General features: G+C 45.9%; 1 protein-coding gene across 3 annotated transcripts in view; it reads right to left on the reverse strand.

Annotated features, from left to right (window-relative positions):
- The window catches only part of LOC135907064 (diacylglycerol kinase delta), a 472,455-nt gene that overhangs the window by 20,900 nt on the left and 428,738 nt on the right, over positions 1-22,817 (reverse strand). For all 3 annotated transcript variants that reach the window (XM_070531531.1, XM_070531532.1, XM_070531533.1), the window contains exons 23-26: positions 9,610-9,723; positions 8,502-8,636; positions 6,686-6,849; positions 5,532-5,646 (exon numbers count right to left, since the gene is read on the reverse strand). In XM_070531531.1, the coding sequence (XP_070387632.1) occupies positions 5,532-5,646; positions 6,686-6,849; positions 8,502-8,636; positions 9,610-9,723 (528 nt within the window). The remainder of the gene's footprint in view (positions 1-5,531; positions 5,647-6,685; positions 6,850-8,501; positions 8,637-9,609; positions 9,724-22,817) is intronic.

Below are 22,817 nucleotides of genomic sequence, written 5' to 3' on the forward strand. Positions count from 1 at the left end.
CTCAATTACCCAATAGCCCTTAGTTCCCAGCAGCTGCGAAGCACCTGACCAAGGCGGCAGTCAGACCTGTAATGCAACAGAGGTTGCTAAGAATCTCTGGGTACGGACAGGCCGCCAATGGAAACTGACCCTTGCAACGTTCAACACCCGTACCCTCTCGAGTGAGGCTAGCTTAGCACGACTGTTTGAGTAACTATCTGACATTGTGTGGGATATCATCGGCCTTAGTGAGGGTAAAAGAACTGATGAGGTTTATACATTGCGGAATAATGGGCATGTCCTCTTCTGTAGAGGTCTCCTAGATAAGAAGCAATATGGGGTAGGATTCCTAATCCATAAGCGCATAGTGGGCAACATTGACGAATTCTACAGCATTAATGAGAGGGTGGCTGTAGTCGTAATCAAACTTAATAAGAGGTATAGATTAAAGGTAGTACAAGCTTACGCTCCAACATCCAGTCATGAGGATGAGAAGTAGATCAGTTTTATGAAGATGTTAAATTAGTGATGAGGAAAGTCCAAACTCAGTATACTGTAGTAATGGGTGACTTCAATGCAAAAGTGGGGAAAAAGCAGGCTGGTGAACAAGCAATTGGCAACTACAACGTCGATTCTAGGAACGCTAGAGGAGAGATGCTGGTAGAATTCGCAGAAAGGAATAAGCTTTGCATAATGAACACCTTTTTTAGGAAGTGTAGCAACAGAAAGTGGACCTGGAAAAGCCCTAATGGTGAAACAAGAAATGAAATTGACTTCATACTTTCTGCTGATCCCAGCATAGTGCAGGATGTAGAAGTGATAGGTAGGGTAAAGTGCAGTGATTATAGGTTAGTAAGGGCTAGGATTCACCTCAATTTGAAGAGAGAAAGAGCAAAATTGGTCACAAAGAAACAGGTCAACCTAGAGGCAGTAATGGTAAAAGCAGACAAATTCAGGCTGGTACTACTTGCAAACAAATATGCAGCCTTAGAACAGAGAGATGATGATGACATAGAGCTAATGAATGAAACTGTAACTAGGTTGGCTTCAGAGGCAGCAATTGAAGTGGGAGGCAAGGCACCAAGGCAACCAGTAGGCAAGCTCTCTTAAGTAACTAATGACCTAATAAAGAAACGACAAGAAATGAAAGTGTCCAACTCAAGAGATGAGATAGAATTTGTGGAATTGTAAAAACTGATCAACAAGGTGAAAGTAAGTGATATTCGAAACTATAACATGAGAAAGACTGAAGAAGACGTAAGGAATGAACACAGCCTGAAATCAGTGAGAAAGAAACTTGGCATAGAACAAACCCAGATGTATGCACTGAAAGATAAGCAGGGTAATATATCAGTAATCTCGAAAATATAGTAAAAGCAGCGGAAGAATTCTATACTGACCTGTACAGTACCCAGAGGAGTCAGGATACCTCAATTAGAAACAGTAATGAACAGTATATAGAAACTTCTCCTATAACTAGCGAAGAAGTCAGAAGGGCCTTGCAGGACATGAAAGGAGGAAAAGCGGCAGGAGAAGATGCAATAACAGTCGGTTTAATCAAAGATGGAGGAGACATAATGCTTGGAAAACTGGCGGCTCTTTATACGAAGTGTCTATCGACTGCAAGGGTCCCAGAAAACTGGAAGAATGCAAATATTATACTAATCTACAAAAAGGAAGACATTAAAGAATTGAAAAATTATAGGCCCAGTAGCTTACTCCCAGTATTATATAAAATAGTTACCAAAATAACATCCAATAGAATAAGGGCAACACTGGACTTTAGTTAACCAAGGGAACAGGCTGACTTCAGGAAGGGATACTCTACAATGGATCACATCCATATGTCATTAACCAGGTTATCGAGAAATCCGCAGAGTATATCAAGCCTCTCTATATGGCTTTCATGGATTACGAAAAGGCATTTGATTCAGTAAAGATACCAGCAGTGATAGAGGCATTACGTAATCAAGGAGTACAGAACCCTTACATAAATACCTTGGAAAATATCTACCGAGATTCTACAGCAACCTTAATTCTACAAAAGAAAAGCAGGAAGATACCTATAAAGAAAGGGGTCAGACAAGGCAACACAATATCTCCAATGCTATTCACTGCATGCTTAGAAGAAGTATTCAAGCTATTAAACTGAAAGGCTTATGAGTAAAGATTGACGGCGAATACCTCAACAACCTCATCGTCAACCTCATCGTCAACCTCAACGTCACAATCCATATCTCTTTCATTATTTAATTTCTAACACACAGATTGAGCAAGTACAATCATATAAATATCTAGGATTCACCCTCTCTTCTAATCTATCATGGCAGGTTCATGTCGGTAACATCATTTCAGCATCACACAAAACACTCGGTTTTCTAAAACGTCACCTTCGTCTTGCCCCACCACATGTTAAATTGCTCGCGTATAAATCACTTATAAGACCCAAATTAGAATATGCATCCCCCATCTGGAGCCCACATCAAGCATATCTAATCACCGCATTGGAAGCTGTGCAGAATCGTGCTGCCCGATTCATTCATTCCTCATACTCATATGACGTCAGTGTTTCATCCTTGAAAGCTACATCCGGACTGCCACCCCTCTCTTTTCGTCGTCACATTGCTAGCCTCACCCTTTATCACAAATTCTTTTATTCTCCTCTCAATCAAGCACCATATATCGCCGCCGCATCACGCATATCTCACTGCACCAGTCATCCCCTTCAAGTTGCCCGCCCACTATCACGTACTACTACGTTTTCAGCTTCGTTATTTCTTCGAGCAGCCACGGACTGGAACGGCCTACCCCATGACATCATCGCCATCGCTTCAACACCTGCTTTTCAAGAATGCGTAACAGATCACCTTTAATGTTAAATCACCATCGCTGTTTGTTTTCCTCACTACAAATGTAATCCCACCCCTTATGTAACACCCCCTGAAATGGCGGCCTTTAAGGAATAAAACTGAAAACTGAAAACTGAAAACCTTCGGTTTGCCGATGACGTTGTTCTATTCAACAACAATGCAGACGAGTTACAACAAATGATTCAGGGCCTTAACAGGGAGAGCGTAAGAGTGGGACTGAAGATTAATATGCAGAAGACAAAGATAATGATAAATAACCTGGCAAGGGAACAAGAATTCAAGATCGTGTCAGCCTCTAGAGTCTGTGGAGGAGTATGTTTACCTAGGTCAATTAATCACAGGGAACCCTAATCATGAGAAGGAAATTCACAGAAGAATAAGAATGGGTTGGATCGCATGCAACAGACATTGTCAGCTCCTGACTGGAAGCATACCATTATCATTGAAAAGGAAGGTGTACAATCAGTGCATTTTACCGGTGCTGACCTGGAGAATGACAGAGACGTATGAGAACAAGTTAAGGGCTGCTCAAAGAGCGATGGAACGAACATTGCTAGGCATAACGTTAAGAGACAGAAAGAGAGTGGTTTGGATCAGAGAGCAAACGGGTATAAACTATATTCTAACTGACATAAAGAGAAAAAAATGGAGCTGGGCAGGTCATATAATGTGCCGGTTAGATAACCGTTGGACCATTAGGGTTACACAATGGGTACCAAAGAAGGGAAACGCAATCGAGGATGACAGAAGACTAGGTGGAGCGATGAAATTAGGAAATTCGTGGGTGCTAGCTGGAATCGGTTGGCGCAAGACAAGGGCAATTGGAAATCGCAGGGAGAGGCCTTCGTCCTGCAGTGGACATAGAACAAGCAGATGATTATGATGATGATGATGACGACTTCTTGCATTATGGTCTAAGTCGACGCAAAACGCTTCATGTACTACTACCTGTAAGCATAAAAGGTATCTGAAACCTTCAGAAGTTTGGAATGACAAGTGCGTGAAAAATAAGTTGTTTTTGAGAAGATGGCAATCTCTGCCGTCAGAACCTGCTGTTGTCAAAGTAAATGAATTCACAGTCTGAGACATTGCTAAAGCTTGCTTTTTTTTTTTACTTTTTTGTGCTTCATGTGCACTTCCATTTAATTCCATACTTCAAAATGTTTTCCAATGTCTGACACCAAAGAGAGTGACATAGCTTACACTTCATGTATTAATTATGTGCTGTCTGACGATAATTGGAAAGCAAGAAATCACGCTGTCTTATGCAACAAAAACCAAATGCTGCCAAGGATTGCAGGGTTACATATGCTAACAGCCACAATGACTTAAAAGATAAAGACATGCTGGTCAACAAGGCTAAAAGTTGCATATATGATGCCATGCCAAGGAAATGTGCTGGATTCAACATGTTCACGAGTCTGGAAATAAACAAGAGCATACCTGCAAATTCCATTTTCAATCATTAAATCTGTGAAGCTACCTTGCAACTCACTTCTATTTACTTACATCAATACATATCCATTGCATCAATACTTATCTGACTATGCCTTTGGCCTACATTTGGAATATTGCTACTTCATGTGTAATTTTGTTAGACAGCATTTATATCTTCTGGTCTTATTCTGTTTTATATATCCATTTTGTATTTACCTTTGTCTCATAAAATACTGAGTTGCTTTGAGTTAGTTCCCTGTTGTCCCCTGCCACCACCCCAACGTCCAAGGAGGTAGGAACCTAATCAAACAAAGCCATTTTTAATGTACACCCCCTTAATCAATGTTTTATTGATGTAATCATTATTGCTATTAATAAAACAATTGACATAAAATTAGTGTACAGATTATTTGCCATGCTAGTAAAAAGCACAAGAATCAAACAGTTGAACATTCGCTTGATCGTCGCTTGAAGTGAATTAATAGGAGAACTCGGAAGTCACGCTACACACGCTGGTCATAGTAGTCCTTAGATGCATGAGGCTTTTAGCTCTCCACTAAATATGTAGGCACTAGTTCAACGTTTCTCTTAGTTTCCTTAACTCCTAAAGTTGGTATATACTCATCTAAGCTTCCCCAAGCTATTTAGATAGTTCAAACAAATTTCCTTATCACCTGAGATGGAAATAAGAGGGACTGAATAATTATGACAATGCCATGTCAGGTGCACCACTTGAGATTGCTGCTGTACTTCCTTTTATGTATTAGCCACATTGAATATTTTAACAGTGCAAATCTAGAGAGGTAACTTTGAATACAAATTGCAAACACACAATGCCATCTATCATGTTACTGGCATGACTAACAATGCGACGAGGCTACATAAGTAGACAGCGTGAAAATATTGTTACGGTGGGAAAGGAGGACAATGTCATCGATGGTGAAGAGGACGAAGTGGCAAGAGCCTATCCGGATTCTCGGCAGCTGTGTATATACGCTTTGTAAATACAACGTGTAAATAGTTTTATGCTTGTGACAATATGTAGTGTCACTCTTCATGCAGAACTAATTTAGCAGTGAGGGACTTGTGCACACAAAACAAGAATGCACTCTCATTGGGTCAAATTAAACACAATGATAAATTATATTGCCACACAAAGTAACGCAATATGCATTTTTTTCTTTTTTTTCTAATGTGAATACTAAATTAAATAACTAGAAGAAATGAGGCAAAAAGCTTGCTCACATTCTCTACCAAGTGACCTCCAGGAAAGACATGGTCAATTGCGGCAGATGTCTGAGAGGCGGCCAAGAACAGCTCATGTTCTACAACGGCATTCATAGCTGATGCTGTCTTGATTCTGCAAATTGGATTTGAAGAAGGAATTGTGTGCATTAATTCATAAAAAAGTGTGCTGTAGCGTGAGCAAACATCCTTATGGAAAAGGGATACAAAATGCTTAAACAGTAAAATAGCTATAACGGGCTGTGTCTTTTTACATGAGGAAATGAAGATGAAGCAGCAAGCATGAAATGAGGAAGGCGATGTTGGAATTGAAACATGTAGCACCCAAGTCATGCCCAAAGGAAGTGTAAGCAGTCAGCTTGAGCTTCTTGTGATTCACGACTATACTAGCAGAAAAAAAAAATTTGCCAGAGTCAACTGTAGTTGATGTCCACTTAGTGCAAAACACTCATGATTTGTAGAGAATGGTTGCATGAATAATGCAAGTATTGCGTAGCAAACGGTTACGTAGAAATTACAAGCTGTAGTGTTTATATTTATATAATAAGCAAGACAATGTTTCTAGTGGCAAGATATAAGACTGAAAGTAAACTAAAACCCAGTGGCATGTACTCAGTGGCACATACCAGGTGGCCCCAGGGACAGTGGCGCACACCATATAAACCAGAACATAGGTCAACCTTTGACTTTGACTTTGCCAGACGATGACTCACAATGTGCTAAAGACTACTATACAACACAAGGTGCCACTTTAGCTGGATTTTTTTCAAGAAACAATCTCAACCTATGCTCTGGTCTATACAATAGCCAGTTGCCCATGCGGCACACAAATTTAGACTGCACTGTCACTGGGATCGGCCCCCAAACAATGACATACCCTGCCTGCCTGCCCTTCTCAACTTGTATTGAGCTCTGCTTTGACAACATATTGAAGGACAGCCAATTTCAATAGAGATGGCTGGCTGCCACTTTCACTATGGCAATACTGCAAGTCACAATATAAGTACATGTCACAGGTAAGAACCCTTTCAGGTTTGGGAAGCCATAATGTTAGTTGCGTCGGAATGCACATGGAGAGCGTAAATCACCTCTGAATGCACATGCCAAATCGTGACACTCATGCCAACTTGGGGCAAACAAGCAGAGGCACCTACATTCGGACAAGGCTGGAGACTGCCTCAATGAAGGCAGTGAGCTGCTGGGCCTCCTCCTCAGTCAGGGAGCCCCTGTGATGGTAATGGTGATGGTGGTAATGGCTGTGGCGCCCAGTTGGGAAGTGCCTTGGTCGCTCCTGCCACAGCTTCATGCTGGCATCACACTGTCAATACAGAAATAATACGATGGTGGCTCACTTCATGCGCCAGAGTCGCACATTAGGAAACTGACGACATCAAATCACGTCAAATCAAACTTTATTTGTGCATGTAACGATTGATTGAGGTACCACTGCCATCAAATGAAATCCAAACAGCAGAGTGCGTGGCTGATGATACAGTTTGTGTTATCTGTCACTCGTCACCAAAGACACTTGTACATATACAATTGGCCTGGGGGTACAATAAGCTCTGCTCACATTTTATTTGACACTTGTGCTTTCACTTTGTCACAGGAGTGCTATGTGCATTGCTTCCACTGTTTACAACTCATACAGTGTGATATTGCTGGTAATCGTGGCTTACAGAGAGTACTTCAATGTGGACGGCAGAGGCAGAGACCGAAAGAAGTCAAACTTTTGCATTGCAAGATAAATTCACAATTAAAAAGGTAAAAAGCCTGTGAGTATCTTAGCTCACTTAAAATAGTTGACCTATCATAATAAAGTGCAAGAATACTGTAAAGAAAGCAACAAATTACAAAGGCCAATAACAAGCAATGACAGTTTTCCTGTCATGACTCTTTACATTAAAGGGACACTAAAAGCGAGTACTAAGTGAACGTGGACTGTTTAAATACCATTCCAGAATCCTCGCAACGCTTGTTTCGTGTCAAGAAAAGACTTAGTTTATGAGAAAATTGCATCTGAAGTGCCCGAATACCTTTTTCAAAATTCATATCTCCCGCCATTCAACCAGGGAAGTGGTGATGCTGCATATACCCTTTGCTGCTGTCAGTGAGTAAAATGGCGCCCAACAGAGGGCGGTACCGAGTCAAGTTTTGGTTCACCACTGCGACTGCTTTTTGGCCAAGTGGTGTAGACCGTTCAAGCATCCCGCGACATCGCATGGAAGTTAATTTCTGTGCTACTTGCAGTTTGTGCAAGTTTTGTGAGCCAAAAAAACCAGCGCAGCGCTACGCGAAACGTACTGAAACGTGAAAGTGCAGACAGTGCAGAGTCGAGTGAAAACGAAATCTTTCGACTGCCTGCGTCGTTGTCAAGGGTAATTTCGATGAGTCATTTTTTCTAGAAGTGCAATAGAACAGGACAAGTAGCACTTTATTTCATCTTATAATACAGTACAAAGAGGTTTTTTCGCAATGAGTGGTTGAGTACTAGTGAGAAAATTTAACCGAGGAGTGCTTTCGTTATCAGGCAAGTGCTTGGAAGTCCTGGAGGAGTCTCTAATCATGTCCTGCATTTACCTCAATTTCCCGTGTATTAAGGCTCCGTTCGCGATAATATTGACGCCTTAGATATTCTCAAACACAAATCTATCACTTTAGCTTGACTTAATATTTGCCTTTAGTGTCGCTTTAACACAATGAAGTAGACAGAAATATGGCACACCTTTGATGATTGGCCATGGTGACTGGCCATGGTGTGGTGCCCAGTGGTTAGAGCTAGCCTGGCTTCACGGGAAGAAGATTAAATGAACATTGTGGTCTCTGTGTCTTTCTTGGCGGACACAACCAAGTCAGAGAACCCACATTTTCACATTGGCACCAGAGAGAATAAACTGGAAATAGCTACGACCTATTTTGTGACTCCGAGCTTCTGCAGTGAATTGGTATAATATGTAGCACTGAACATACCCTGTTGCGGCACAGGATTTGGGTGCGGTTCTTGTGCACAATGCAAATATAGCCTGGCGGCTGGACCCAAGCCTCGCCGTCCACTTGAACAGGCACCCCTTCATCTCCGGTCACTGTGATACGGACTGAGCGACACTGTAGCCAATGGGAAATAAAAAATTACGTCACAAGATGCTCTGCGATACACACAACTTACTAAAAACATATTTTTCTTGACCACTTTGTGGAAACCGCTTGCAAAAAGATCATTATGTCCCATACAGTGCACATACACCATTTTAACCAAAATATTTATGGAGCCATGTCCAACTTTTCATCAGCCACACATCATGGACAGTAAACAGCTGCCACTACTACTTTATCACTTAACTTCGTACATGTCTTTACTGGTTTACGACTGCCTTGTGCACTGTGGTTAAGTGTGGCAATTGCAATGATGAGGGCTGTACTAGATTTCTTGCTTGCTTCTATAAGCAGAAGGCGAGTGGCAACAAGGAATGGACAGAAAGTGGACAGGAATATGGCAAAGGCAGCTGTTCACTGTGAAAGCATTGTCTTTCTTGCCTTGAAGTCACAATGTTATGAAATATGTCACAACCACCCTGCTTCAACAGAGACTTGGCATCAAGCTTTACTTGGCTACACCCACCCTTCTAACCTTAGTGGTGGTTTGCTTTCACAGTTTTCAAAACATTAAAGGGAGAAGCGATGAATGAAAGTACATTGCCCTGTTAATTAAAATGAATTAAATTATGGGGCTTTATGTGCCAAAACTGCAATCTGATTATGAGGTATGCCGTAGTGAGTGACTCTGGAATAATTTGGACCACCAGGTGTTCTTTAACATGCACCTAATCTAAGCGCACGGGTGTTTTTGCATTTCGCCCTATCAAAATGTGGCCGCTGTGGCCGGAATTTTATTCCCTGACCTTGTGCTTAGCAGCCCGACACCACAGCCATTAAGCAACCACAGCAGGTTGCATTGCCCTGTTGTCTTTACGGCAGTGAGCAGTAGGGTGTGGTGGAAGAAAACATCCGAAATGTACAAAAAAACTGTTCTCCTGTTTCAAGAAGATGACACTGGATTTCAGCAGCAGAAACCATTCACCTGTGCAATTCTGTGGTGCTGCAAGTTGATGACCCTGGATGCTGCCATTTGTACGGTACCAAAGACGGCAACAACTTCGAGTATCTTGTCATCTATGGCCGGCGCATAAAAGACCTGCACAAGAGCAACAAGAAAAAGCTCGACGTGTTGTCTTCATCTGCAATGCATACTTCATTATGCAGCGCAGAAGAATAATGCCTTGCACTTCATTCTGATTTCAACCATGCAGTGAGTGCAACATTGTTTCCTGATGCTCACCACCATCACTTCTTACAAAGGCCATTTATTGTTGAGCTTGCATATCGTTCCTCATATGCTGATGATTGGAAGAAATTTGGAGATGCAATTTCTCAAACATGCGCATCTTATTCATACACACAATTTTTACTCATTTTTACATATGCAAATGTAACACTTTTAAAGTTCAAGTTCAAGTTCATGTTTATTCATCAACGATGTCAGTTTTACAAAGAATTGTATACGAAATTAGTACTACACAGGGCGCCCCAAAATTAGAAACTGTCAAGGGGACTCCCATACATGAACAAAATGAAAAAAAAGGAGATATAGATCAAGCATTGGTTACAGTGACTTTACAGACAATGTGAAAAAAGAAAGGAACATTGCAAAAAACAAGAAAATATAAAGCTGTTTAGCAAGACAAAAAATTTCAAAGAATACTTCTGTAATAACGAAGCAATACAAGTTTAGAATACAATAAAAATAGGAGTAATATACCATGTAGTATTATTGCTAAGTCAATTATTATTACATCACAAAAGTCAGTTGTTAGGATGAAGAGAGTTGTTGCAGTCAGTCAGTCAGTCAAGAACTTAATTGAGGTCCTGAGGAGTTTTAAGCCGTTGGATATTCCACACGGGGAGTTCCTCGGGCCGAAACCGTAGGTGACGCCCAAGTCGGGACGGGAATGTGGTGACACTCCGCCAGTTCTTGGGCCCTCTGGATGGCTTTGAGCTGGAGTTTGAGGTCCGGGCTTTTGAAGGGCTTCTTCCCATTTGAGCTCACTGGAAAGAGGGCCCTTTGGTAACGCGGTACATTGCCATAGCATGTACGAGAGTGAGCAATAGAGTTCTTGGCAGTCTGGGCAACTTGCTGGGATGTCTGAGTTATAGTGACTCAGTAGGCCTCGTGACGGATACGAGTCCGTTTGTAGCATTCGAAAAGTGGCCGCCTGCGCGCGTACGAGCTTAAAGTGTGGGAGCGGGTATTTCATTCTGCCTTTTCGATAGTGTGAGGTGATTTCCTGATAAGTGAGTAGCAGGTCAATAAACTGCCAGCCCCTCGGAGGCTGTGAGACCGTTGCAGCGAGCAAGTTCTTGCACACGGCCATGGGCCGTTTCATTGAGGTTTGGTTTTCGCGGGTGAATGCATCTTTACCCATGTGAGCGGAGAACCAGAAGAGGCATCGTTTGCTCTCCTTTGAGCTCGCTAGTAGTATATGCACTACTTCTTTACATACGCTGCCACTTTCGTAGGCCCGAATTGCGGCACACAAGTCCGTGAGGACATGGGTAAATGTGGGGTCTGCCATGGTGACGGCTACGACTATCTGTTCTGCTTTAGCGCTGGTGGTCGTTTTAACCAATGCAGATGATCGTAAGGTTCCATTGCCATCTACGACTGCTATCGCGGGTGAATGTGTTGCCGTACTGGGCCATATCCACAGATGAGGTGGCTTCATGATCTGTGTCGGTGCGGTTGAGAACTGCACAGACACGGGCCCGGCGCCTGCCCACATTGTGTTGTGGGTCGACGTTTCTGGGAAATGGTGAGACTTTGTAGTTGTCTCTAATTTCGCTCGGTAGGGTTACTTCGCACTCGAGATATGGAGATGGGGAGACATCAGCTTCGTTTAGGATTAGTCTACCGGCTTTGGACGAGGATAAGCTGAGTATTTGCACCATAGTCTGAGCCTCGATCACTTCGTCGATGTTTCATCTCTTCGTCGATCACTTCGTCGATCACTTCATCGATCGAAGACCTGTTTGATGCTCTTGCGCATGAGTGTGTTTAGTTTCGTCTTTTCTGTTTTCATCCAGTTGTGGGCAGAGGCGACATAATTAATGTGGCTCATAAGGAATGTGTGGTATACGAGCAAAAGGTTATCTTCGCAGAGACCCTTCCTGCACCCCGAGACTCTGTGAATGAGTCTGATCATGTTTTCGGTTTTGGCAGTAAAGTGTTTGATTGTGTGCCCGTGGCATCCAGTGGCTGCGATTAGGAGCCCAAGAATGCATATGTGGTCGACTCGAGGAATCTGTTGTCCATCTCTTGTGTGTAGTGCGATCGGAAGTTCGTCTAGAGGTGTTAGGTAGCGGACTCCTTGGCAAGACTTGCAAAATAGTAAGAGTTCCGATTTCTTGGAGGATAGTTTCATTCCTGTGTCTAGTAGGTAGTCTTTCGTGGGATATAGGGCAGACTGTAATGCCTGCTCCATGTCTGCCAGGGAGCCTCCCGGGCTCCAGATGGTGATGTCATCTGCGTATAAATCGCAGTTTACGTTCGGGATGTCTCGTGGTTTGTCTGCGAGTCCCTTCATCACTATGTTAGATAGTTATGGAGAGATGACTGAGCCTTGCGGTGTTCCTACGGAGCCCAGCGTGTAAGGGTCTGACTTAAATTGTGAGACTTGCAGTCGGGCTTCTCTGTCGTTTGGGAAGGAGCGCAAGTACACCTGAAATCTCTGGCCATGGCCAAGGCCTGCCACAGACTCCAGTATGAAGCGGTGCGAGATGGTGTCGAATGCTTTCATGAGATCGAGGGCAAGGATGACTCGAACGTCTCTCGATTTAACGTCAAAGATCTGTCTCTTTAGGAGTAACATGACATCTTGGGAGGATAGGTGGGGTCGAAACCCTACCATGTTGTATGGGAGGAGTTCGTGTTCCTCAACGTAGCGTGATACTCGGTTTTGAATGACGTGCTCCGCTACTTTACCCACGCATGAAGTAAGAGATATGGGGCATAAATTGTCCAGGTTATGTGGTTTGCCGGGTTTGGGGATGAGGACCATCGTGGCAGTGCGCCATTGCGTTGGTACCTCTCCTGTTTCCCACATGTGGTTGATGTCTTTCGTGAGTAATGTAATGGCTTGGTCGTCTAAGTTACGTAACATTCGGTTGGTTACCCCGTTGGGTCCTGAGGCCGACCTGCTGTTTAGGTTGTGTAGCGCCCCTCGGACTTCTTCTGTGAAGGCAGCGTCTTGTTCGGGAGTGGTTTCGCACTTTATGCTCGGGTAATCGTTGGGGTGAGCGTCGCCTAACAGAAGGTATCGTTTGGCAATTTCTTCCAGGAACGACTCTTCCATTCCCCCTTCCTCTTTATGTGAGCGTAGAAGTCGGTCTAGTGTGTGGCTTTGATTATCCTTCATTTGGCTGTCGTCTAACATGTGTTTCAGGAGGTTCCACTTACCTCCGGTCCACATGCGGCCATCGACCGCCAAACAGAGCTCGTGCCATTGTAGTCTTCTGAGTTCCATACAGTAATGGTCGATGTCTTGGTTGAGGATCGCGATGCGTTTGTGCAGGTGTCTGTTGAGACGCTGCTTTCTCCATCACGCAAGTATCGAGGCCTTGGCCTCGAGTAAGTGTGTGAAGTGAGCATCAGCCTGCTGCCGGCGGTTGGCAGGGACCAGTTCATGTACCGGTGTGCTTCCAAAAGGGCGTGCAGATCGGGTCAGAGCCTGGAACTGCTTTGAGAGTTGTAGCATAAAATATTTCTTAACTTGGTTCTTGTTGTGGTTTAGCCGAGCCCGATTATAACAATGCGCTCAAGAAAAATGCGATAGTCCCTCGCTCCCTCGTTGTCACCACTGATGGTTGTACTCGTTTGTGGACAGTGAACGTTTCGACCCAATCCATAACATTACCGCTAGGACTTAAACTGGCAAGTTTTGATGAACAAGCCATTGTCAGTGTCAGAACGGTCGAAATGTCAACTGCCGAAAAAAACTCCAACCCCGATTCTAACCATGATAATTCTGCTGACTTTAAGCGCATGGTTGACAAGTCGCTGTCTTCTAGTGAGCAGTGTCTGCTGGAAGCTGTGCTCGCTCGCTACGCCACGGTGTTTGATTTTGCTCAAGGCCAACGAGCGTCCCATACACCACCGGCGTCTCGTATGCAACACCACATCCATACAGGGCAAGCAACGCCAATTCGTCAGAAGCCCTACCGCGTTTCACCTTCAGAGAGAGAAGTCATCGCCGAGCAGGTCGAAGAAATGCTACAGAAAGGAGTGATCCAGGAATCATGTAGCCCTTGGGCTGCTCCTGTGATCCTAGTGAAGAAAAAAGACAACTTATGGAGATTCTGTGTGGACTATCGCCGCCTAAACACCGTCACAAAGAAAGACGTGTACCCCCTACCACAAATATATGACGCTGTCGACTGCCTCTACTCCGCGTCGTATTTCTCTTTTGTTGATTTCCGGTCAGGATATTGGCAAATTCCCATGCACCTCTCAGACAAGGAGAAGACAGCCTTCATGAAACCTGACGGTCTCTTTGAGTTCAACGTTATGCCCTTTGGCTTATGCAACGCTCCAGTGACATTCGAGCGATTTATGGATACCGTGCTCTGCGGACTCAAATGGGAAATTTGCATGTGCTATTTAGACGATGTCATTATCTACGGCTGGACATTTCACGAGCACAATCAGCGCCTGTCGATCGTTCTTGACTGTATCCAGCAAGCTGGCCTTATTTTAAACTCGAAGAAATGTCATTTCGGTTAGCGTCAAGCCCTTGTACTAGGCTTTCTGGTCGACAAAGACGGCATATGACCAGGCCCTGAAAAGATAGCAGCGGTTCGCGACTTCCAACACCCACAAGTGAAAGATCTGCGAAGCTTTTTGGGCCTTTGCTCATATTTCAGGCGCTTTATCAAGAATTTTGCACAGCTTGCCTCTCCCCTCACGTCTCTCCTTCACAAAGACACTCCATACTTGTGGACTGCTGACTGCGAGTCGGCGTTTCAACAGCTGAAATATTTGTTGACTTCTGGACCGGTACTGCGGCATTTTGATCCGGAGGCGTCAACTGAGCTGCACACTGACGCCAGCAGTGCGGGTGTTGGCGCTGTGCTTGTTCAGCTCTGCGATGGCCGTGAGCCTATGCTAGTCGGACACTTACAAAAGCGGAGACAAAATACACCGTTACTGAACTCGAGTGCCTAACAGTCGTATTCGCCATTCAAAAGTTCCGTCCGTATCTACATGGCTACACATTCACGATAGTGACTGACCATCATTAACTCTGCTGGCTGGTTGGGCTGCGTGACCCATCTGGTCGGTTGGCCCGCTGGGCTTTGCGCCTTCAAGAGTACAGCTTTTCCGTTAACTACTTTCCGTTAACTACAAGAGCGGATGCTGTCACACGGATGCTGATTGCCTATCCCGTCTTCCTTCGCCGCACACTAAAGCTGAGGATGATGACTTCGATGACTATCTAGTTTCCATCTCTTCCGACTTTCCAGACCTGCGTACTTTCGAGAGCGAGCAACGTTGCGACCCTACCTTGAAATCCCTACAGGCAGCTGCACGTGAGCCAGCAGGAACAACACAGTTTACTTTTCATAATGGTTTGCTGTACAAAAAAAAATTACTCGGCTGATGGTTCCCCATTGCTTCTAGTTGTGCCCGAGAACCTGCGCCCTGCTGTCCTTCGTTCCATGCATGACGATATCATGTCCGGGCATCTTGGCTTTGCACGCACACTACACCGACTTAGACAGAGATTTTTCTGGCCCAAGCTCTGGAAAACAACGAAACAGTAAGTCGCCAGCTGTACTGTTTGCCAGCGCCACAAGCAAACGACGACGGCCCCAGCAGGCTATTTACAACCAGTTAGGCCACCGACGTTCCCCTTTGAAAAAGTCGGCATCAACTTGCTTGGCCCACTTCCAAAGACGTCAGCTGGCTACCACTGGATTATAGTATGCATAGATTATCTTACTCGCTACACGGAATCGGCGGCACTTCCATCTGCCACTGCAGCAGATGTCTCTTCATTTTTGTTGAATCAAGTCAAACTCCGTCACGGCGCTCCCCAGGTTGTCATCAGTGGCTGTGGACGGCAATTCACCGCCGACGTCGTTGAAGAACTTTTACGGCTTTGTGGTTCTGCATATCGGCCTTCCACTCCTTACCACCCGCAAACCAATGGCCTCACAAAGCGGACGAATCGAACCCTTACCAACATGTTATCAATGTATGTCGTTGCTGACCACAAGAATTGGGACGCCGTCTTACCTTTTGTAACGTACGCGTACAATAGTGCCAAGCACGAAGTTACTGGATATGCGCCGTTCTTTTTGCTGTGCGCACGCGCTCCCCAGAGCTTTCTGGACACTATTCTACCTTTATCGTGCCAAGAAGATCCTTCCATCGCCCAAACTCGGTGTTGTGCTGAGGAAGCACGTCGACTGGCGCATCTTAGGACGTTGTCCTCACAAGGCAACAGCAAGATTTGCTATGATGCTCGGCATATCCTCGTCAGCTTTACTCCCGGTGATTATGTTTGGTTGTGGACACCTGTTCGCAAAAAGGGATTGTACCGCAAATTTCTCACCACTCACACCGGACCATTTGTTATACTCAGCCGCTTGAGTGATGTGAGCTATGTCGTCGCCAAAGTGACGGCAAGTAATCGGCGTTCACGTGCAACGCAAGTTGTCTACGTAGCCAGACTCAAGCAGTACAATCACAGGTCCCTTTAACTCGCTCAGCGAGCTTCGTCTGCCCCCGGGGAAAATGTCACAGCACTGCACAACTGAGGCAGAGAAAGAAGAAGTAGAGTGTACGCGCGTGATCTCAGGGTACTCTGCGCCGGCTGGGCCTGGCCTGTAGCTTTTATCTCGGACCTCGTTTCACCCTGTAAATAAACATCATTCGTAACAATATGCACTGTGAATGGTGATTTAATGGTATGTGGAATAGAATTCCACAGTTTGATTCCTGCAAATGTGGTAGTGAACTTACCATAGTTCGTGCGCACTTTAGGTAAAAGATGATTATCGAGTTCAGAGAACCTAGTAATGTTAGTATGTACAAAAGTTTCAATGAAAAAGCCATCTACATGTGCAATATTACGAAATAACTTATATATCACGATTGTTAACTTAAACTGAAAGAGATGATGAAGAGGATGAATGTTTAAACTGCAAGAAAGTGGCGTTGCATTGGATAGGAAATGGCTGAAAGTCATGAGATGAAGCACCTGATTCTGCAGGCGTTGAAGTTGGCTGAGGTGTGCGAAGCATGTGTTACCCCAATGATATAATTCATGTAAGAGAAAATGACTTGTTCAGTCAATCACTGTTTCCTTTCTCTCATATGTAACCGTTCTATGCGCAAATTTATTTCATACTTTCTATTCTGATTGCAGCTCATGATATAACAGTAAATTTTTGTTGATTCGACTCCGGCTAATTCAATATTTCAGTCAGTTCAATCCCGACCAAAGGTCCCAGCCAGTGGGAAATTTCTATGGGCTAAAACTTTCGGCACAATTTATGACCCCAATAGCTGCAACATCTATCTTGGCTATGCTAGGGGTCATGAATGTGTTGATTTGTTATCTTCCACTCAAAACACATAGTTTTAGGCTGCCTTAGGAAGATTTTCAAGCAGAAACCGTAGCCCACAGTTTTTTTTTAATGCGAGGGTAAATGCCTCAGGGTATACAGGGGTATGGGATGGGGGTGAATAAGGACGATTAAATTAATGAAAAAAAATTTGCTGATCTCATGAAGTCCAAGAAGGATTGATAATGCGGTCCCTGCGTCCAAGCAGTGTAATTGCTCGGATTATACGGCGAAAGTCCCGCTGCTACGAGGTACCGGACCCTCGTCGGTTTCAGTGCTTGGCAAACCCACAGCAGGTGGTAGATGTCGGCTTCAGCATTTCGCGACTTGCAGAGTGGACACTCAGAGCTAGGATATAACGGGCGAAAGTGCGGCCACTTCCGAGTCACGGCAGGAGTGAGGGCAACTCCGACCCGGATCCTTCGAAGCGCAACCTCCTTTGCACAGGTAAGACAGCGGGGGAGGTTTACTGCACGTGGAAATATGAGAGCATGTGTATGGTGCCGGAGGTGCTCCTTTCTTGTTAAAAGGAGGGTGGCATCATCTAGGTGAAAGAGCTGAGGCAGTGATGATGGAGAGGTCGCTAGATGGGTCGCAGAATCCGCATGGCTTTGGAAGCTTAGAAAGTTGCAAGGGGATCCACTGGATAGATCTTGGCTGCAGGATGCGTGCCGTCAGAAGATGGGTCTGTCGACATATTTCAGGGCTGCGACTGACGCATCGCAGAAGCCACGTCACCTGGAGGGCATCAGTGCGGATGACGATGCGGGCCGCGGGGACCATGGAACAGGCAGCCACAGAGTACAACGCTTCTCGGACAGCAAGGAGCTCAGCACAAAAGGAGGAAGGAGGCTCTTGGATTTGAAACCGGGTCGTCTTATTAAGGGCAGGTGCACAAGGGCAATAAATTGCAGTGGTTGTTTCACAGTCCTGAATGCTTGCATCAACATAAAGCATGATGGAGCCAAGTGGCAGGTGGGCATCTTGAGCTATAATTCGGTCACAAAGCGCTGCCGCCGCGTGAGTTGATGTCGGGCGATGTATATCAGTTGGCTTGTTATCGCTCAGCTGTACAAAACTCCAGGGAGGAAGAACTGGCGATGGTGGTGGTAGAAGAAAGTACGAGAAAGCGTAAGCCCCGAGAGCACACGTTACATGTGAAAGGCTGGCCTTAAGCCTGCAAGGATCACGTCGCTGCTGCATCAGCTCATCTAGTGTGTTCAGCTGTGCATTTTCTTGGAGAGCCACGATCGGGGTGATGCGGGGAAGGCAAGTGATGACCCTCATTGCCTCGCGATTAACAGCCTCAAGGCAATCCCATTGTGCCCTCGTCAAATGCTGGAATTGGGCTTGATAAACAAGGCGTGGTTACACTACCGCCTTCACCAACTGTCGTGCAACATATGAGCGGGCGCCGCCCGTTTTAGGAGCAATGCGCCTAATCAGACCCAATGTCTGAATTGCCTGCTTTTTAGCGCTGGAGAGCCAAGCAGTTCTGGTTCCCCACTCGTGTACCATCAGACCCAGAATTTTTAAAGTTGGACATTGTTGAAGTGGGGTTCCGGATAGATGAAGATGAATGGGTGTTGCAGAGAGTTTACGCCAACCCCAGTGATTGGCGACTGACATGTAAGAAGATTAGCTGACAGAAAGCCTAAGGCCGACCGAAGAAGCATAAGTCGACGCGATATCTAAAGCTGATTGAAGGGCAGTGGCTTGAGTCTGCAGGTCATTATGAGTGTTCCATACCATGATGTCATCAGCGTACAACAAGAACTTTATGTCGGGTACATCGTGTATGTGCCATGCAAGCGGGATGAAAGCAATATTGAATAATGTGGGTGACAATACCGATCCCTGAGGTATGCTGCAAAGAGGGACAAATGAGCCGACGGCATCACCACTGAGGCGAATTGCAATATGTCGGTCTTCAAGGGAAGATTTGACAAAATTTCGTACTCTAGGGGGAAAATGCAGCATGTCAATTGAAGCCAAGATGGCAGCATGACTGATGTTATCAGACACCTTTTCAACGTCCATAACGAGGACAGTACGGACACTGTGGCTATGAGTTGACGATAAAACTGAGGATGCCAAGACAGCCAGCCCATCTTCAGTACCTATGGATGGACGGAAGCCAATTTGAGCAGGGTGGTAGAAACCGTGGTGCTCTAGCCACCACGACAGTCGTGTGGCTAGCATTTTCTCAGCAAGCTTGCACAACGTTGACGTTAAGGAAATGGGTCGGAAGTTGCCAAGGTCATTCGGCGGCTTGCCTGGTATCGGAATCGGGATCACAATAGCCGATTTCCAGCCTGGAGGGACAACATCATCTAGCCATAGCTTGTTAATGGTGTCGAGGAGTTGAGGCAGCACAGTGCTACTCAGGTTCTTGTAAGCCTCATAAGTAATAGAGTCTGGACTGGGTGCTGTCTTGCGACTGCTACCATCTATTGCGGCAAGCAACTCAGGCATAGTGAAAGAGCTTGCAATCCCCTCGGAGTCGGCTGTAGATGGTAACTTGTCGATATGTGCCAGAATGCCTGCCAAGGAAGCACCATTGCCTGTTTGAGGCAACACATCGTACTGAGGGAAAAACTTCCGGGCTGCTTCTCTGGCGAAATCATTTGGCGGCAAGCCAGCAGCGAAGCAGGCTGTGGCCGCCGCGTCTGGACAGCGGCAACCGTGTTCCATGGCACGGAACGTTCGCCAGAGAGAAGCATTCGATATCTTGGATGAAAACCGCTCACACCACATATGCCAGTGCCACCACGAGAGGTCACGTTCATATCTTCGGGCCTTAGCAGTAAGGAAATTCAGTCTTGTACGTGCTTGTGCAGAAGTGGGGTCTCGGGATGCTGCCAGCTTGGCTTGTCTGCGAGCAGCCCACAAGTTGAGCAGGCCGATGCCCAGTGCCGGTTGATTGACGTCTACCCAGCTGATCGCTGTAGATTCATTGGGCATGCTTTGTATGCGGTCGATAAGTAGTGGTGATGAGTCCACAGAGGTATCTTGGAGAATGGAGCGAAAGGTGTCCCAGTTGACCACAGTACACTTGTGGCGCAATCAGCAGACCTGTGACGGATGAAGGCCGATGATGATACGGTGGTGGTCACTGCCCAAGCAGTCGGGCTTTAGGTGCCAAGTGGGAGTGCCGGGGCCCGACCACCACATAAGATCCAATGCGTATGTAGTACGTCGAGCTTGAGGCACAGCCCGCGTTGCTGAATCGGGATGGTTCAGTAGTAAAAACAACGCATCCAAGAAGGCGTCCCGCACTTGCCTACCTCGGGGGCTAAAAGTAGGGTAGCCCCAATCTGGGTGAGGGGCGTTAAAATCACCACCAACTAAAATAGGACATGCTGCATATTGGCGACGGACACTCAATAACTAGCCCAGATTAATCCTTGAAGAGCCACCGACTGGTCTTACGTAGTATGACACTACCACAACAGCTGCCTTGGGTAACTTCACAGCTACTGCCACTACCTCCTGATATGAGTTACACCAGTTTTCAAGAGAAAGGCAGACCTGAGGATAGCGTGTATCAACATACACTGCCACCTTTCTGGGAGGGGCAGCTGTGTGCACGTGACGGTCACTCATCGAAGGAGACACGTATCCACTGAAGCCTGGAATGGCAGGCAAGGCGTTGGTCTCCTGTAGTACCAGGGCCCACACCTGCAGCTTGTTCATATGTAGATGGGATTTAAGCTCCCCCACTTTCGTGGAGAGACCTCTACAGTTCCACTGCAGCACGCCACAAACACCTGTACCTGCTATTTTGATTACGAGTCCAGGCGTTGTAAAATCACAGATGTCAGGTTGGATAACTGGCTGACCATGAACCGCAAGAAAGATGTTGTAGAGTTATTTGGCAAAGGAGCAGAAGACCTGGTAGACTCTGCGAACGATACAGCAGTGCGTGACAGAGACGATGATGCAGCGAAATCAATAGTTGTAGTGGTGTGAGATTTCACTGTGTGTCGGCGACGCGGAAGTAGTTCACGGTGCTGTTGGAGCTTGGAAACCTCCGCTAAAAGGCGGGCAATTTGATTGTCAACTGCTGCCATATCATCACGCGAAAGTTCCGGCACGCTCTGCTTCTGTGTAACCAGTGGGCGACAGCGGTCTTTGCGAACTTTGTCTCTGTAAGTCTGTTCGGAATGGGGTGCAGGCATGTCGGGCTCGGAAAGCTTTGGCCAGTCGTCGTCATCCCACTGGAGCGCCGCAAACCTGTTAGATGTCGGCACTGGTTGTGTGGCAGCATGCTGAGGCCATTGCTTATGAATCCCGCGATGAACCTTGTGAGTGGCCTTTTGCTTTGTGGGACAAGTTGGAGAAGTGATCTCGTGGTCGTCGTTCTTGCAGAGTCCACATCGGTAAGACAATGTGCCAGCTAGTACAGCTTCATCTGGCGCTGTAAACGGACAGGATCGGCACATGTGGCCAGGTCAGAAACAGTTGTAACAATAGACAACACTGGGTTTATATGGCCGAGGTCGTAGAATGCAGTCATAGTAGTACAGGCGGGCTGGGGGAGTTGGTGGGCCCAGCAAGGTGACGATGCAAGAGCGCCCCTTTCCCATGTAACGCGCTTGAATGACATGGTGAATAGGACAGTAGAGCTCACGCTGGAGGGCAGTCTGGTCCTCGCCAATGCCAGCGTTGTAAACGACACAGCACTGTAAATCCGAGACCGCTACTAGGTACACCTGGATCGGCACGGTGACTTCACTTGTGATCGAAAGACGCTGAAGCATTTGCAAACGCTCTACAGCATCCAATGTCGGGAGCCACACAGCGATGGTATTTGACTTCTTCCTGGCCATGAAGCCGCGGAAGCTTGTGGTGCCAAGACACACGTCTAGGTTTGCCTGAATAATCCTGTTCGGAATCTCCATGAGGCTTGTGGGGGCCAGAGCTTTAATGGTTGCTTTATAGCAAACCGAGCCCGGTCTTGACACAACTGGGTGGTCAGTCGTTAGACAGGAACGCCTGCCTTGGGAGCTGCTGTTGGCCGAAGACGAATTTGGTGCAGATTGTTCGAAAGGATGCTTCTGAGAAGCACGGGGGGCTGATGGCACAGATTGACGGTGCACAGTTGAATGATTGCCGTATTTACCCAATTATAATATGCCCCATAAGAGAAAGATTGGTCCCAATTTCCCTGAGCGGTACAACCAAATAGGGAACCAAAACTGTATTTGTAGCATCCGCAAGAGCCGGCCATCAAAGCCAACATCAAAAGTGAAAAATGAGTGAGTTGGGATGGAAGCACGGCTGAATTCAGAGCGGGGACTACTGGGACACAAGCTAAGGCACAAGAAAAGAAAAGATACCACGTCCTGTCTTGTGTCTTGGACACAGGCATGTGTTCAAGTAGTTCGTGCTCTGAATTTAGCAAAGCCAACGTCATCCTCATTGTCATCACAAGATGGCGACAGAACAAGTTCTTGCATAGGATGGTGATGATGAAGCGCCACTTTCAGTCTTTGATTACAAAAGCTAGCGCCAACAAAGTCACGTCACATGTTTTCGGCATTCCTGAGAATTGAAGGCGTCGCAGGAGCAACTAGTGAAGTGGTTAGTCTAGGCCATGGC

This window comes from Dermacentor albipictus, chromosome 1 (genome assembly GCF_038994185.2).
Source record: "Dermacentor albipictus isolate Rhodes 1998 colony chromosome 1, USDA_Dalb.pri_finalv2, whole genome shotgun sequence".
Lineage (NCBI taxonomy): Eukaryota > Metazoa > Arthropoda > Arachnida > Ixodida > Ixodidae > Dermacentor > Dermacentor albipictus.